The sequence below is a fragment of the Lissotriton helveticus genome, chromosome 6 (assembly GCF_964261635.1).
Source record: "Lissotriton helveticus chromosome 6, aLisHel1.1, whole genome shotgun sequence".
Lineage (NCBI taxonomy): Eukaryota > Metazoa > Chordata > Amphibia > Caudata > Salamandridae > Lissotriton > Lissotriton helveticus.
The window spans coordinates 1,792,449,408-1,792,468,512 of NC_136067.1; the positions used below are offsets into that span (position 1 = coordinate 1,792,449,408).

General features: G+C 42.5%; 1 protein-coding gene across 1 annotated transcript in view; it reads right to left on the reverse strand.

Moving 5' to 3' along the window:
- The window catches only part of PLEKHH2 (pleckstrin homology, MyTH4 and FERM domain containing H2), a 666,795-nt gene that overhangs the window by 396,419 nt on the left and 251,271 nt on the right, over positions 1–19,105 (reverse strand). The window contains exon 6 of the mRNA XM_078649687.1: positions 1,071–1,259. Coding sequence (XP_078505813.1) covers positions 1,071–1,259 — 189 coding nt within the window. The remainder of the gene's footprint in view (positions 1–1,070; positions 1,260–19,105) is intronic.

Below are 19,105 nucleotides of genomic sequence, written 5' to 3' on the forward strand. Positions count from 1 at the left end.
CCTCTCTGGTCTTCTAGGCCTTTCATAGAAATGGAACAGGAAATGTTCTTTCAGTCCTGGCAAGATGGTGGGTACTTGGTGGCAGAATTGTGTTCCTTGATAGTATATTTATTTCATTTGCCCAGCCAGGAGTATTTTGAGATGGGCACAGGACAATTTTTCAGTAGCTAAGATGGTGCATGTGATGCACGCCATTTGGAGCACATTCCTGGAAGCCTAGACTGAGAGACGGGAAAAGTTTGAGACTGCAGGACACCGGACTGACCAGGAGGGCCTACAGAAAGTGAGTGGAGGATGACATGTGAGCAAGTTAAGACTATAGCCCCTAATGCCCAGATTAAACAGATACAATTTCATTTGTTGCATAAAACACACCTAGCAGCTTGTAAGTTGGCCCAGGTGTATCCAGGTAGGTCGTCCCTCTGTGGCAGATATGGTTTACTCCACGCAGACTTTTTGCATCTTACATAGATGTGCCCAACAGTTGAGTGCTTCTCAAATGAGGTGGGGCAAATTATGAACACTTTGACAGGTATGGCTATGGTTAAGTCTATAAAGGCCCGTTTGTTTGTTGGGCCTTTGACTGAAATGAGAACATTGCAAAATGAGATTGCGAATCTGGGAATTGGGAATGGTCTTGGTCAAAAAGTGCATTGCTATTCAATGTGTGCCTCCAGGGGCCCCATTGTTGGAGAGATGGAGAAGTAGTCTATTAGAATGGGCACTGGCAGAGGGACAACATATGAGGGTCACTCGAAAGGACAACAAGGTTACGGTTACCGAGGACCTGGGTGAATGGTCAGAAATGTAGATGAGAATAACGGATCCTCATAGTAATAGACCTGCTGGAAGTGGACAGCTACAATATTAGACTCATAACTTAGCACAAGAAGAGGGATTCATGTACCCCCTGAGGAGGGATTTGTAACATTGCTGTGTTGAAAAGGTCTTTGGTCAGTGACCGTAATTTGCAAAATGTCTATAATGTGAGCTTCTTGTGTATTACAGCATTATTCTTATTCTGTGAGTAAAATTGTAATAAACAGATTTATTAAAATAAAAACAAGTACCTATTAGGCTGTGATGTTCACAGAAATCAGATTCTTTAGTGGATGTCTTACTGCTTCCTTCCATTTTAATAACTTGCTGCTGAGAGCTTTTTGCTCTGTTCAAGAAGCAGCCAAATGTTAAACTGCTGAGTAGTTGGCCTTCTCCGGGTTTTTGTGTAACAGACACAGAGTTCTTTTTCTCCTGAATTTCTGAAAATTAATTTTAATAAAATATTGTTATGCCATTCAAAATGTATCTTTAAAAAGCCAGCATGTTTTGTCATGTTATACCAATTCAGTCTATAAAACGTACAATCACCATAGCATTGTGGCTGTTTCGTCTCACAATAGCGAATCATGTATGCACTGATAGGACGAAAAGCCACAAAGAATACTACTAAGTGAATAATCAAATTATAAGAGCCGTCCTAAATTTAAAACATAGCATTCTGAGTACTGAGACTTGTGGTTTCAGGAATTAGTGCCATCCACAGAAAAGGCTATCTCCACAACGTTAACAATCTTCGTCCTAAAACACATAGCACAGCCTGCTAAATGTTGTCCAAGGATGTACCAATTAAAATAGGTTGAAACATTTTCAGTAATGTGGTCATTGTGAAATATTGTAGATAGCTCTTTAGAGGGAAAGGTTGCTGCATAAATTATGTAAAACAAAAAAGAAATCTGGGACATTTCCAAATTATAGTAGAGGGCCATTCCCAAAAAGTTGACTGTCCGCCACCAACATTCTTAATTTCTTGCTCAAAGTTCTCTTTTCTAGCTGGACTTTGGTCCCAAATACAACTGACCCAGAGGAGAGTGCCATATTTATTGTGCCCTATAAACTCTGGGAAATTCCCACAGAGAACAGAATTTTGTGAGTGCATAAAAAGCACTAAATACAAGTTTTGCCCAAAAATAAGGCATAACATGCAGATTTCAGGGATAGATATACTAAACTATTAAGTGGCCGTAAACCCTCCGAGTCACTCAATCAGAGGGTTTGCAAAAGCTAAAACTCAATTTCTTATGTACTAAACCAACTTTAGGAGTCAGTAAAGTTTTACCAACTCCTAAAATGGGTTGAGAAATGGATACCAAATCACAATTTTGAAGGGATATGTTGTGGGCATCACTTCTGAGAGAGAGAGAGTTTTTATAAAACGCAAAATTATATAATGAATACGCAGTATTAAAGTGCAAGCTTAAATGAAAATAAAATGCATTGATAATAAAAGGGAGAAATTGAGCAAGGCTAACATATTTACACCTACTAGGCCTCAAATGGATAGAGAAACACTGTTTGCTTGGAATGCTTAAACACATACAGCATAAAATGTTTATTTTGACCAGAAACTGACATGTATAAAGAATGCAAATCTAACTAAAATGTTCAACTCTTGCCCTTTTCGTGAAAGTGCTTTTATAAGAAGAAATAGTTTCATAACGTTTCAAATATTCCAACAGAGCGTTTCTACTAAAACAAAGCTCACTGCTAGCAAATGATTAGAAATAAGTTTAATGGGGAAATGAAGAATTCATATATTTAGAATAAGCGTTTAAACTTGATCTTGAACCTTTCAACTAGCTTATACTTCCCTTTTCAGTGGATGTTTGCTGCTGAATGTTTTCTTTTCATTATATAGATGTTTCAACTTCTACATAGACCGTTGTTTAGATATTATATGTTACAAGGTTAGAAGAGTAGATGTATAGATGCGAAAGTAAATCTGAATGAGAAACTGACCCACACTAAGTTTCAACTGTTACAACATATTTGTCTATTTAACACTGCTGTCTAAAGAACATTGTAGTCATGGGGAGAAGATGAGAAGTGATCCTGTTCTCAGGAAAATATTGAATGTTAATTAGTTGAACGAAGAATGAAGATACAAATGTTGCAGAAGACTCATGGAATGTATTGTTTATATAAGTGTGTTCCTAGAGTAGGTTACCACTTCCTTTTAATAATTATGCCACAGACCCTATGCCATGTTGCTCTGAGACTCTACTAAGTTTCTTGAACCTCTCTGTATGGGACGTTCGTCTTTGATATTTTTGATCTATTGAGACGATTTATTGCTAAAGATTTCTCTGACTCTCGCTCAAACTGGACCTCTTTATGGGTTCCTAAGGCATTTTATTAAACTTATTGCTTATTGATTGATTTAATTAAGTTGTAATGACTGAAACCTGATTAAATTTATTGTGTGACCTAATAAAGATAACCTACTAAAAGATTTTGATTAATAATACCCATTAAACTTTACCAACTCTCTTTATTGACTGAAAATTGACTAATAATTGTGATGGTAATTTATTTGTTGCATTGTTCTCCTCTTCTGACGGCAAAGATTCACAAGCCCTCAGACAAGTAAGCAGAGCAGGAAGTAGCCCGAATGATAGTAAACTGACAACTATTCATTTCAAATTAATTGTCACTCCAGCAATTCCAAATTGCGATTCTACACAGTATGTATCAATGGTTTCTGACCATACATCTGGTTGCAAACTATTGATAAGTTACAGGCTCCGAAGATGGGGTAGTAACTGATTTGCAATGGGAAAGGTCTCTCCCTTAGACCCCTTACCCATTGGCATTCGGGGTGGCAGCCTCGGGGGAACAGCGAAGATGTAGTGCACTGATTAACTGATCACCTGCCCTGGTGAAACTATTATTTTTAATTTCTACTGTATGAATCTGCAGAAGAACGTCTGCTGTTTGTAACCAGGGTTTCAGCAAAACAAACACAATAACAATGCAATGTCCGTCAAAGGAACTTAAGCTTTGCTAGTTTTATTAGATTTTAACATTCAAAATGCTGGAGCCCACCATACTACTCTTGAAGGGAAGTAGCATCTAGGAAGCCTCAATTGTACAGCATGTTTCCTCTTCCTGGGATTTATTTTTTCGCACAGCATGTGGTTATTTGTTATATATGAGCTGACCAGAAGAATTTTCATGTCCCAAGAGGTATGGCCTTGTTCAAACCCTTTGTAAAATACACATAGCTCTCTGCCATATGATGGCAGATGCTTGTCAGGTATCGACACAAAATGCCACAGAAGACAGTAAGGAAACATATGACATGTAGGAGATATAAGACGTGGCAGTGATGACTACAATCATGGAAGACAATAGCTTTTAGGGACAGGCACGAAACCTGCTTGTACAGCCACTCAAGGGCCAGATATTGACTTCCAGGTCTGAGAGGGCAGTGCACTACAAATAAGTAGTGGATGTTAAATGCTGTCTCTGGCAACATCAGTGGTTTTGACACTCACTTGAGGTTTAATTCACACCCTTATCTCCATTCCCTCACCTATTCCCTCCTCCCTACTCCCTGTGCCTACCCTTGTTTTGTCTTGAACTGGTTCTTGGTTTTTAGCCTAGCTATAGTTTTTCAGGGACTACTGACTTTTGAAACCTGCTTTAGTACCAGAGTACTAATTTCCCCTTTTTAGGTCTCGCCTGAGCAAGCGCATGCTCTGCTCTGGTGAGACTTTTAGTAAGGGGACTTTAAAAAGTTAACCACACACTTTTTGTGTGGCCTAAAGCGTGCGGTTACGCGCACAGGCGCCATCTGGCTTTCCTCTCTCATCATGGCTCATTACGCGCATTGCTCACGGGCACCCTTACAGCGCGCGCACATCGCACACCAGACGTGCCTCGAGGCACGCATGCTTGTTTTTTTTTTGCTTTCAGCACTAGGCGCTTTGCTTTTAGCACTCCACGGCAGCACATGGGATTATTGCTTCTCTCCATTCTCCTTTGTGTGCTGCTTCCACTTTCACACCTCCACCACTCTGGGCTCTCCTTTTTGTTCTCCAACACCCCAGATCATCTTGTTTTTCCACCTATCTACATCCTAATCCACTTTTTATCTATTTACTACCTACTCCCCTGTTCCTCTGTTGCTTCAAACCCCTCTCCACGTGACATCCTGTTTTCATCGTCACTCCTTCCTCTGCTGCATTACAATGCTGGATGCTTTTACAATGCCCTGGTCTATAGCAGCGACTGGCCAAGCTAAAAGTATTCTTTTAAGGCCTCCACCAAGTTCCTTGATGCAGTAGCCATCAGAAAAGTGTTAGAAATGCTGTTTTCTATAATTTCTATGCTCCAAATATGTCTGTGCATCATGCAACATCATAACAAGCGTCATCACATTGCATCACCCAATGTAGCGCCCTTCTTGAGCATTCAGAAGAAAGTCCAGAATCAATGTTTTTGATACATTCCATTTTTTTTTTATTAGAGCAAAATTCAGATAATACATAATTACAAAATTCGTAGTCCCAAAATACAGAACAGCTTAAAAAGCCAAGACTTCAAGAAAACAACAAGAAAGAAAAGAAGAAAAAAAAGAAAAAGAAAAAAGCATTTGTTTGGAAAAAAAATAAAATAAAAGATAACAAGAAAATACACAATTCATAATAATATAATCATAATGCAGTTGACATTTAAACATTCCTTATATCCTGAAGCCAGGCAGTAATTGGCGACCATATTTGGGCTCCACGTATTCTAGATTTTTTACCCCTAGCTTCATAAATGGCTAACTCTTGGTTGTAGATTCCTAAAAAGCGGGTGAGGCACATTTGAAAAGTTGGAGGGTCAGCTTCTTTCCATCGGGCTGCTAATATAATCCGAAACACCGCCGTTCCCAAAAATAAAGATGTTTCTTCTTCCTTACAATGCCCCAGGGTATTATCATGGCCTAATAGAAAAAGTGTTGATGATACTTTTATATTATGCCCAAAGACCTCTTCCCAATAATCAGAAATCATTTTTTTACATAGATCTAATTTAGGGCACTCTGCCAACATATGTATTAAGTCCGCAGGTCCCAACCCGCATCTTGGACAGTCATTGGTTGCTCTTTTGCCCCATGTATATAACTTTGCTGGCGTGTAGTACAAGTTATATATAGTTTTGTAGAGCTGGGCCTTTAAATTAAATGCTAAAAATAGTTTAGAAGATAAAGACAAAGATAAATCAATGTCGACATTAGGATTGCCTAATTTAGTTGCCCAATCTCTCTCAATGTGCTCTAAATCATCTCGTTGATTCTGAATCAATAACTCATAAATGGTGCCTATCCTAGTAACTCGCTTCCCTAGAAGTTCAAAGAAGGGAACATTATCCATCATAATTTTAGGGAAAAGTTGATTAAGGACAGTGTAGACTTGTATATATTTAAGAAAGTCATTACTAGGAACCGAGAATTTTAGTTGTAAATTTTGAAATCCGGTATTAGGTTCCTGACCAAAAAAGTCCCCAACTGTAATAATACCCATACTCTCCCACTTTCTGGCAAGTCAGTCATTAAGTTGGAGCGGCAAGATCGAGCTCTGCAAAGGGGAGTATATTTGGTGTATTTTGGAATTGCTAGGTGTTTTGAGAAGCGTTTCCATATATTCCATGCACCATAAATAATCTTAAATTTAACTTTTTTAAAATAGGACGGATCCAATTGTCTTAGCAGCAACCCTCTGGCTTTATTGCCAAGTGCCAATTCGTAGATTGATGGTATACCCTGATCTTGCATAGTTTCTATTATTGGTTTAGAGTTAAATAGCGGTGCCATTTGCTGGAGAAGAGCTGCCAACAGATATAGCATCATATTAGGAACCGTTAATCCTCCTGTATGATATGGTAAAGATAAGTATGAAAGAGCCCTTCTAACTTTACCGTAATTCCAAAGAAATTTGGAAATACAAGAATCAATAGTTTTAATGATGTTACCATCAGCCATCAGTGGGATCGCACGAAATAAGTATAATATCTTTGGAAAGATGTTCATTTTTATAAAGTTCCCCCTACCTATAATTGATAGATGGAGATTGTTTACCCTTATAAGATCTTTTTTTAATGGTTTTAATAAGGGGTTCATAGTTAAGTTGATTAATATTCTCCACCTTGGGGGTTATACAAACACCAAGGTAAGTGGCGTTATCCACCTTATAAGGATTTTCATACGTGATGTTATCGGTACATAAAACCATTGTTTTATCCTTATTCAGGGAATACCCTGAATAGAAACTATAAGTCTGAGTAATTTGCTCGATCTCCGAGATCACCTCAGCAGGGTTTGGTGTTAATATCGCCACATCATCTGCATATGCTAATATTTTAGTTTGATAAATACCAACCGTAACAGGTTCAATTATATTAGATGCAAGTAATTTTAGAATCAGTGGGTTGATGTATAGGGCGAATAAAATTGGGGAACACGGGCAGCCCTGTCTTGTGCCCCTTTGAATGTTGATAAACTCCGATTCCAAACCCCTTATAGTAAGTCTAGCCCTAGGGTGAACATATAGTGCCTTGATAGCCTTGGAAAGTCCTGGTTCAACGTTGTTTAATTCCAGCATCCCCCATAGAAACCTCCAAGAGACTCGATCAAAAACCTTCTCGGCGTCAAGCAGGATCTTCGACATCCGGCCCCCCGTCACACCCATGATGTCAAAGAGAGAGATGGCCCTGCGGGTGTGGTCCGTAGTGCCCTTTCCCGGGATAAAGCCGTGTTGCCACGGGGAGACCAGATGTTCGACGATCCTGCTGAGCCGGTTGGTAAGAATCTTGGCGTAGAGTTTGGAATTGGAGTTTATCAGCGAAATTGGGCGATATGAGGACGGGAGTTCCGGGGTTTACCTTTTTTAGGAAAAATGGCTGAATTTGTTCGCTGCCATGACTCTGGTGGAATGCCGCTCCATTGTACCCCCTGAAATAGATCTAATAGGTACGGCATTATTTGTTTTTCAAGGATTTTGTAGAGGTCTAATGGAATTTTATCTGGGCCGGCAGCTTTCCCGTTGGCCAGCTCTGATAATGCCATTTGCAGCTCAGTCATCGAAATTTCTCGTTCAAAGTCTTCCCTAGTAACTTCATCAATAGTCCGGGCCGACCCTATCTCAGTTAGCCATTCAGTTAAAAATTCTTTAATATCACTGGATTCCGCTTGATCTTCATTTTGATATAATTTTTGATAGTATCGTCGGAACAATTCTGTAATATCTACAGGTGTTGTATGTTTCTGGCCTTCAAAGTCGATAGAGTCTATCACATTGTATGAGTATTTCTGACGAGTACGGATTGCTAGCTGTTTACCTACCCTCTCCCCGTTTTCATAGAGTTTAGTTTGATTTGTCTGAAAGATTTCCGCTGCCCTTTGAGTAAGCCTGCTATTTATCTCGGTTTTAAGAACTAGTATTTTACGCAGACTACTTCCCTGGTCTTCCCCTTGTAGTATCTGAGTGGCATGTTGTTCCTTCAATTTTGCTAGCTCACTCATATTTTGATGGTTAAGTCTATCCTGAATTTTCCTGCGCTTGGCTACAAAAGCAATAGTTTCCCCCCTCAGTGCTGCTTTAAAACAATCCCACACTATCATTCTAGGAGCACTATATTGATTATAATCAAAGTATTCCTGCGCCCAAAGAGTTACATGCGCTATATATTCTCTGTTGGCCAGTAGCTTTCTGTCAAATGACCACTGGGAATGGGGCCTATTGAGATTAGAAAGATGAAGTGTGAGAACAAGGGAGTTATGATCTGATATTATTTTTGGAGATTTAATTATCTCCGTAGATGTAGGGCATTCTTTTGATGTCATTACGTAGTCAATCCGGACATATTTATTATGGGGATAAGAAAAATATGTATATCCTGGGTCATTTTGATGTTTAAGATCCCATTTATCCATTAAATCGTAGCTATCCATAAGTTGTTTTACTGCCCTAAAAACTCTAGACTTGTGCCCCATGTATGTCTGCTGTGTTTGACTACCCCCCGTCGGGCCCAAAGATATATTAAAGCCTCCGCAGACAATTAATGCCCAGGAAGCCAACTCTAATTCCAGATCTTGAAATATCTGAGGGTCATCCTGGTTCGAACCGTATAATGAGCAAATAGTGATGCCCATCTCTAGTTCAACTATGGCCCATCTACCTAGCTGATCGACTAGCCTGCGCTTAGCTTGCCCAAATTTTTTTTCCGCTAGAATAGCCCCTCCACGTATTTTAGAGGTTTGTGTTGTTAATGCAAGTACATTATAACCAGGTATTCTTAAAAGATCTTTCTCACCCACCGGTCTCCTGAAGGCAGAGCACATCATATGAGTTCTGCCGAATTTTTTCGTAGAAGCGCGCCCTTTTCCCCCTGTCATTTAGCCCTGCAACGTTCCAAGAACACAAACTGAACTTCCCCATTGCAATATTTTATACAACAAACTATCAGGAACGTTGAACCAACTTCTTTTGCCGCTTTTTTTACTCTCAGCATCTGATCTCGAACTCTGGATTCTACAGTTAATGCATTTCTCATGTGCACTTCTTGTTGCATTTCTTCCTACATACCTCGTACAACTGAACTTGCTCTTTTTCTTGTTTTTTCCCGCCCCTTCCACCCACCCCCCATTCATTCCCCCCCCCCAATACGCCAGCCCACCCCCCTCGGACTCAAAAAAGGGCTGTTAGACTCCATAAGAGTCTATAGTTGTCACATTTCACCCTGGGTTAACCAAGCGAAATAGGAATGTGTGGGAATAAACGAAACACTACATCGCCCAGAATGCCTAGGGGTGATGTCCTTTCTCTCTTTTCTTTTTTCTACACATAACTCCTTCCTAACCTACAGTCCGGTGCTTGTCACCTGACCTCAGGAGTAAGCTGTGTTGTTGCAGCCTCTAAGTCGCCTTGGATTTGGAAGTATTTCCCCCTGTTTTGGAACCTGTCGTTTGCCTCACTGGAACTTCGCGCTCTGGTAAGCCTCCTGAATCATTAAGGAGCCCTGCCTCGATCACGCATTAAACGCGCTGGGATCTGAGGCGGGCGCGGCCAGCAGTCGGGAGATTACCGACAAACAATCAAGAAGATCGTCAGCCTCTCGGTAAGGCGCAGAGTTCACTGCATTATCGCGCTTCCACACGCGCTGGATACCATTAGTAGAGCGGAGGCTCTACCCAATATCGGAGCAACCAAAAGCATCCATAAACTTTACCTTTGGGTTTTCCCCAAGTGCTACAAACTTGCCAGTAGCACTGGTTTTTTTTTTTTGTCAGAGCAGCTCGTATATTTCTCCATTTCACTAGAGTGAGGCGAGTGATTTCCTTTTCGCTGGTCATTGCTTGTACTACTTACCTTGCCTAATACTTTGTTACCCAGGAGATTATGTATGTGATTGCCAGAGGATCTTATGGTGACTAAACTTACAGAATCCTGAGTGCCTTGCTAACTTCAGGATTACGCTTCTTTACTTTTATGCTTTATTTTTCTTGTTTTTGAATGTGTTCTTTGGAATTCATGCAGCTATGTAAAACTGTAAGTTATCTACACACATAGTGCATTGATCTATAATAGAGGTCTTGAATATATGAATGATTCCTTGTCTCTTCCTCTGCAGGGTCCACCACCAGAACTCAGAGAGGTTTATACTTCGCACAGATATCCGAAGATATCTACCACTTTATTTTGAACAGCTGCAACTTTATTGTTTCCTTTGTCCCTTTTTTCCCCTTCCCTGGTAGTGATACTCTCTGTGGTGTTTGCTACATACTCACAGGGTGTGCCATTGCTTGGGGATAGGGAGAATTAGCTACGTTCATCGCTCCCGCTGTACCCGGCTGAACAGGTTAGTAGAAACCTGCATAGATCACGACAATAGTGATGGTACAGTGCTTCCCAACCGGTGTTCACTTGCATCAAGAAAACAATTTTTTTTTGTCTTACGGGTACAAAAGAGAAAAAAAAGAATCCACCTTACTCATTTTCAAAATGAAAAAATGTGTTTAAGTGTGCATATACCCAATATCTGTATTTTATATCACATTTTTATTCTTTCCCTCCCCTCAACAGCCACTACCCTTTGTCACAATCTACTCCAAAAAAAGAAGAAAAGAGCAAAAGAGCAAGTAAATACGGGTAATAATGTCTCCTTCCCATCTAGTTCAAACTATCAAGATACTCTTTTGCTTTAATTTCTGAGAAGAATTTGGTTTGGCCTCCAAAAATTATTTTAAGCCGAGACTGGTTGTTAAGGTATGCCTGGGCCCTCTTCTCTTGGAATGGTTTGATCATTTGGTGGAGGCGCCATCTCCTCTCTACCCTTACATGACAGAAGTCCGGACGGACAAAGAAGGAGATTGAGCCTCTAGTGCGCTGCGCTTCTGGTTTAGCCTTCACTGCCTGCCTAAGAAGGAAATTTCCAAAATAAACCAAGATGGCACGGGGGTACCCTCCTGAGTTTGCTGCAGGCTTCAAAGTCAAAGGAACTCTGTGTGCCCGCTGGATTTCCATGTCCCAGTTCCAATTAGGTAGTTCAGGCAGGGTATCACGGAACAGTTGGATCACATATGTGCGCGCATCGTCTCCTTCAACTGCCTCTGGAATGCCTAGAAGACGCAAGTTGTTCCTACGTAGGCGATTTTCGCAGTCTTCCAGCTTCCACCTGGTGTCAGCCAGCTCTGCCTCATGAGACTCAACTCGCTCTTGGGTCACTGCAGCTTCGGCTTCATTGGAGACAATACGATATTCCATCTCAGTCATTCGCTCATTAATGGTACCAACAGTTCTAGTTAATTTCCATACTACCCCGTGAACCTTACGAATAGCTGCCTGTGCCTTACGACCATCATGGGAGGTTTCCTCACGATGTGAAGCAATGGCCTGAAGCACAGTATCCATGACAGACTCTAACGTGGCTACAGGCTGATCTGAGTGCTCTGACTGAGAGGGGTGAGACAGGTGAGCAGTCTGAGAGAGGCTTGAATCTAGCGGAGGGTTCAGAACATTCGCTGTGGTCGCTGTAGTCGGAGGATTAACAAACTGGGTGGATGGGGAATAATCCCATGTTAATTCCCCTGCCCCATGATGACCCCTTTTCCTCCTTAGGACCGTTTTCCGGCTATCCCTGCGGGCATTGCATTTCACTACATCCTCACTCTCACTTCCTGTGGTGATATCAGTCTCAGCCCCAGTCTCAGCCCCAGTCCCATCTGACCACTCGCCTTCATCTGAAAATGAAAACAAAACGCTTGGATCTTTGTTCACCTCTCCTACGGCCCCCACCGCCTCCACTCCACCCAAGTCATGCAAAATACTATTATTCTCTGCATGAGTTCTCAGCATGATTTATTTGGGGGATAATAATGTCATTCCGGCCCTGCAGGATCAGGTCCGTCCCATTTTCATTTACTGAAGGCTGATTATTTATTTGGTTGCACGGGGTACCTGCTGAACCGTTAGCTGCGTCTATAGGTGCTGAGACAGAAGCCTCTAAATTAATCTGTTTCGCTGTAATTAAAGGACTCATACCTTCATGGCCCCTTTCTTCCAAAGCTGCAGCCGTGTGGTCCTCAGCCCCCCCAGGGTAGTATTATCGACTGTTGTACCATTCTCTCCCTCCTCCTTTTCCAAAGCGGGGGGTATTTCCGTGTCTGGGGGAGTTTCGGTGCTTCCATCGATGCTCGCAAGCTGCTCCGCGTCAGTTACCGCAGGTGGAGTCTGGATCTTCTCTTCCCCACAGCCAGCCGGACGCCTCTTCTCACCGCTACCCGGAAGAGGTTTCACAGGAGTCGCAGTTCTGCAGAGCAGTTCAACCACAGAGGGGCCGACTTTCCCTCTCACGGCAACAGCTCCTTCTTGCGTAGGAGTTCTGGGCGTCCTAAGAGTTAGGGCAGCCTCCGAATCAGACACAGCGGGGCTCCTCGTCCCGTTACCAGCATTTACATTGCCCCGTTTTGCAGCAAGCTCCTGGTCCCGCTGAGCCTGCTGAGCCTGTTTCGCCGCTCTGGTCTTAGCGGCGGCGGCTAGTATCGCTGGGTTCTTTGGGGCCATATCGCCGCGCTCTTCCCTCGTCAATGCCAGGTAGGCTTTCTCCATTCTCGTTTCCTCAGCTCCTTTAACACAGCCGCTCTGCTCCGTAGATTGCGCAGCTAGGTTGCTTAGCCTCAATCTTCCGAGAAGCCGTAGCCCGGCAATCCCAACCAACGATGCGAAGCTTGATAGCTGGTCTCTTATCACCTCCTCCCTCACGGCGGTAGGTCCGAGCACCATTAGGCCAGCACCATCACTGTCGCTGCAAAATAACATTTCACTTGTCAGCACTCCAAACGATAGTTTCTTCGGAGTAGAGCAGCACCGCAGTTTTCCATTATTCAGGTCTATGCATGTAGTTTACCCGCATCTCAGGTAATACAAACACCGGTCAGGACGCACAACACGGCGGTCTCTCAAGCCGCCGCCATCTTGCCCAAATTTTAGCAATTGTGATGCCATCGTTTTTGATACATTCCAGACAGCAGCCATGGTGTGTTGTCACTTTGCAACAGGAGATCTGGTGGACAACTTGTAAGACTAGAAAACAATGTGTTTTATACTGTTAGCACAGCTGGTCTCCTTTGTTGAATTTGCCAGTGACAGAACATTATAAAAGCATCTGGCATAAGCAAAGGCACTAATCGGCAGCCACAAAGCTTTCACTTATTGGCTTTGTCAATGCTTGTTCACTTTAGGCAACAGAAACAGGCCCACCTGAATGGCGTTCAGGGTTTGAGTTGGCAGATAAGGTCTGAGTTTGCTTCCTCATAAACAAGCATTGACAATCCCAATGGGTCTCGCCTTTGGGGCCTATTAGATTTGGCAGTTCATTCTGCTGGACTGTTCAGGATCGGGAGACACTGGCCAGCATCTTTGAAATAAGCAAGCACTTGCAATGCAATAGGTCTCGCATTTACGCACGTTTGAGCTATTGGCATTGTAAATGACAACGCCTTTTTTTATGATTTGGTTTTAAAAACATAAAATAAAGGTATTGCCATTTACAATGCCAATAGCTTAAACTCGCATAAATGCGAGACCTATTGCATTGCAAATGCTTGTTGTTTTTTGCAGCTAGATTCTACCTCCTGGTAGAGAGGTGCACACTTCATCTTTGGTTCTTGGACAAGTTTTCTGATTTCCCTGGGGGAAAGTTACAGAGATGCCTCCTACCACACTGAGTAAGCTGCATCACACTTTTGACATTAAAATTACTTATTGCAGAAGGGCACTCATTTATCCAAGACTGACTGTCTTCTGCAGCTCAGTGCCATTCTGTACGTCAGAGAGTCCAATCCATGTCTTCTAACAATCATCCTGCTGGAAACTAGGGTTTTGCTGTCTCTTCCTCTTATTTCCTCCCTTTGTTTCCCCTTTCCAAAACTGGTGCTCCCTAATCTTATGGATACTTATACAGTGATGGATTAGCCTCGCTCTCATTCGAGCTGCAGTTTGAGGTTTGTGACAATCCTCTTAAAGGAGCTGTTGCACAACTTTTGTATTTACAGTTGGTATGCTCTGTCCTCTTTAGAGCACCGCAACCCAAACTCTGTGTTTCTTATCAGTGCTGTTTAACTGTCTATTTAATGGAAGCAATGAGCCCCTGAAAACAAGAGAATCTGGAGTTGATAGGCACAAAGGAAAAATAATAAAGAGTAAGGGAATGCTCTGGTAGTCTGTTCTGTACTATCCTTTTGATCTGTATGTTTGTGCAACACCATAACAGTCACAGAAAAGGAAGTCTGGGAAATGGAAGGGATTGTTATGCGTACTGATCCAGTGATCCACAGTAGAGGAGTGAAAACGTCTAGAGGTCGGTAACTCAAGGCATTCAAGAGGTGGAGGTAATGTAATGTAATGTAGAGTTATTTTTATATAGCGTAGCTATCACTCCATGGAGCATCTTGGCGCTAAGAGACAGCCAGGCAGCTGGACATGCACTGGATCAACTGCTCATCTAGGGACACCAGTCTTTTCATATTAGCCCTTCACACATTGTGTCTGGTAAGCTAAAAATCCAAGTTTTCAGTGATTTCCTAAACACTGATTCAGAGGTGTTTTTGCGGAGGGGCGGGGGTAGTTGGTTCCAGGCCTTTGAACCCAAAACAGCCAGGGCCTTTCCTCCCTTGGTTTATAATCTGAAGGTAGAGATGGTCAACAGATTGGCGTTTGAGGATCTCAAATTACGTGAGGGGAGGTATTGTTCAAACATCCTCTGAAGATATTTGGGCCCTCGTGAGTAATAGGCCTTAAATGTGATCAGTAGGACTTTGAACAGTACTCTTTTGTGGATCGGTAGCCAGTGGAGGGCGTTCATCGCCGCTGTGGCCGAAGTTCTCCTACGCCATCTCAGCACCAGTCTGGCTGCGGCATGCTGGACCATCTGCAGTTTGTGCACCACCACTTTATTGGTTCCTGCATATAGACTGTTACAATAGTCCAGCTTGGATGTTATAAGTGCCACCGCCACCATTCTTCGGGCTGAGAGTGGTAATAGATCAAAAAAAATTCTCAGGCCTTTTATGATGCTAAAACAGGTCCCCGCCACGGCCAAGGCCTGTTGTTTAAAAGATAAATTAGCATCAAACTTGATCCCTAGATTCCTAACTTCATTGATAGTGTTGGGAGGGACAGTGGCATCTTCAGGCCACGGGAAACTTCCTTTACAACGCAACTTTTACCACGCAGTGCCTTTACGACGCAACTTTTACAACGCAAACCATTACAACGCATTGCGCTGGGGGGCGCTCAAGGATAGGGAATAAGTTTAATTTACTATCCAACACCTTCTCTAGTGTCCACGGGGACTGGAGTTGGAATAGTAAATTAAACTATTCACTATCCAGCACCTCAAAGCGCTATGCGTTGTAAAGGTTTGCGTTGTAAAAACCGCGTTGTAAAGGCATGCGTGGTAAAAGCATGCGTTGTAATGTCATACATCCTCAGGCCACCACTGCTTAGGACTGAAAGTATTGTCTTGGCCAAGAGGAGGAATTTCGGTTTTCCCTGAATTACATTTCAGATGATTATTTCTCATCCATTCAAAGATGGCTGTGAGGCAGTTTTTTTGATTTTCTTCAGCCTCTGTTGTATCATCGTCCAGCACCAGCATGAGCTGCGTATCATCCGCATATGAAATGGTGTTTATCTTGAAGGATGATATCAGTGCAATCAGGGGGGCTATATATACATTAAAAAGCGTTGGGCTCAGGCAAGATCCCTGCGGAACCCGGAGGTAAGCTGTTTTTCCACCGAACTGAAATGGCCTAGTGTTATCACTTGCCGCCTATTTTCCAAGAAGTTTTAAATCCAGGCCAATACATTTCCTGCTATACCAGCCGCGGCTTGACGATCTACGAGGATGGTATGCGAGACCGTATCAAAAGCCGCGGACAGGTCTAATAGCACCAGGACGGCCTTCTTTCCTTGGTCCATAGCAGCTCGCAGTGTTTCTGTGGTGAAAAGGAGGGCTGACTCTGTAGAATGTTGGGCTCTAAAACCTGCTTGATTAGGGTGCCATGCGTTGTTTTCTTCCAAAAAGGAGGTTAACTGTCTATTCACGAATTGCTCTGTTAATTTGCAAAGAGCTGGCTGCAGCGAGATGGGTCGTAGGTGTGATAGCGTTGTAGGGTCCGCTAGCTGCTTTTTTTGTAGGGGCTTTACCACCGCCAGTTTCCATTCTACAGAAATTGAGGCCTGATCAAGTGAAGAATTTATAATATTATTTATGGTGGGGTTGACAATGTCCACCATAGACTGCAGGTGGTTACATAGTTTTGCACAGCTTTCCTAAGAGGCAGTGCATCTTTCTGGCTTCTCCACCATAGCCATTTTAGAAGCACTCGATAACCAATGCAAGCATATTTTCAAGAGACTGAAATTACTAAAGGCTGCATGAGTGACACATAAGACTATGATCCCTAAGATACAGTACAGAGTCAGGATTTGAGTAGCACTATAACTGCGTGGTCAGTATTGCACAGATTGTAACCACATAAGAAATGTTATCTTTATTTAGCAGCTTCAAGTATGATGAAGATCCAATTGAGGAGGGAGACATCGTAGATCAGTGGTGTATACTGATATATTTTTACAAGATGTTGCCATTGTTACTTCTGGGTTGAGGAAATACACATACAATCAGTGAGCACAAAACTGCTGGCCTGATTTAGAGTTTGATGGATGGGTACTCCCTCACAAGCGAGACAGAGATTTTGTCAGCCTAAATACAAGTGCATTATATTACAATACACTTGTAATGTAATCTGGATTTGTAGTGCACAAGCTTATCACCTGTCAGGGCACCCAGGCGCTTGTAATACCATGGACAAAATATCTGTAACATTTATGGGAGAATGCCCGTACACCAAACTCTAAATCAGACCCTACATTTCCTTATGGAGAGCGAGTGCCTTGAAGATTGACCTGCAAAGGCTATCTGCTGTAGGTGTGGGGGGCACTGTGTGGGACTGGTGTAAGTCATTTCATGGATTCCAGAGGCCAATCCGTTTGGCTTGCTCCTTTTGTTTCTGAGGTCAAGGCAATCAACCATGGGGTCCCGCAGTGCTCTTTGTTAAGCCCTATTATCTTTAATGTTTTCATGTCCGCTCTAGCATCTGTAGTCGAGCCGTTTGGGTGTATAATCCTTTCTTACACCGATGATACCCAGTTCTTTGCCTTCAAGAATTGCCATGCCTCAACTGCAGCATCTTTTACAGACTGGTAGCGTGCCATTTTTGAATGGATGCAGGGTAGTCAACTCAAATGCAAAGCAGAGAAGACGGAAATTATTCCTTTTGGATCACAGGTGTCAAACTGGTGGGAATATCTCTGCCTCCTGCGCTGTCAATACCGCCCCCTCCATCTTTGGTGATTAAGAACCTGGGGGTGAAGTGTGACATCACCCTATCCATGCAGGTGACGATTTCTGCGGTGGTGGTCTAATGTTTCGCTATGCTTCGCCATTTGAAGAAATTTCTTCCACTCCTCCCTCTGGAGTCTAGGAGAGTTGTGATCCATGCGCTGATCACCTTGCGCTTGGATTACGTGACAACTCTCTACTTAGGGGTGGTGTTGAACCGCCTGCAGGTGTTCTAAAATGCTGTGGCCAGGCTTCTTTTGTGTCTGCCAAGGCGCTCTTCTGTGTCATTGGCTTTGGAAGCCCTCCACTGGCTGCCCCTCAGGAAACGGATACTATTTAAAACCTTGGTTCTGGTCAACAGGGCAGTGTATCTGTCCAGTCCTGGGTATCTGGTGAAGAGATATGTCCAGTATCTCCCCTCCAGAGCGCTGCGTTCTGCCGCTGCTTCGCTTCTGTCAATTCCTCACTTTAAAAGGGCCCATAAGGGCGTAATGCCTTCTCTTTCTGTGCTGCCAAAGCCTGGAATGAGCTCCCACATGTATTTTGTTAGATCCCCCTTCAGACCACATTCCGCACAAAACTAAAAACTTGGCTTTTATCTGTGGGGTGATAAGGTCTTGGTTTTGAGGTGCGTACCATTGGATTTCCTCATTTAGCATCAGGACACTCCTTGAAGTAGCTGCATACTCTATAAATCTCCTATTCATTCATTTGCTGAAGCTTTATGCTTTCTACAGCCCCAACCTCTTTCAGCAACCATTATGTATAGATTTTTAATTGCAAGCAAGCCACCCACATTCATTAATAATGAGGTAGCTTGTGTAGCTACTTCACTACACTGTGACAGACACTATGTTTTCTCACTCCTTGAATTCCAGTTTTGTAATATTTAGAAACAGGTGCTGTTTATTGAATCTGGTAAAAATGGAAAAAGCCTCCAGAGGGTCCTGCATTAAATGCTGGACCCCAGCCCTTGCACTAACCTCTGACAAGCTTGTAGGTATAAAACAACATTTCATTTGACTTAATGGAGTAATGAAGTGGATCGAGTAAAAATGACTATATTACTTTTCTTTTAGCTTTGTCAAGAATGCCATGTTTTGTGGAGATCCCTTGTGCTCTTCTTCGACTTGGTCATCGCTACAAAACCTGCCTAAATACCTAAATAAAAAAACCTGCAAATGGTAAAAAATTTAATGTGGCTGGGCAATTGAGGAACATATATTTAACTGAATGTATTCTGAACATTCAAAGAGCGTCAAATGTGTATGTGTGACACAAATTATTGCCATATATATCAAGCCACTGTGTAATATATACATATATATATATATATATGTACATAATACGCAGTGGTAGTAGCTAGTACTAGTTA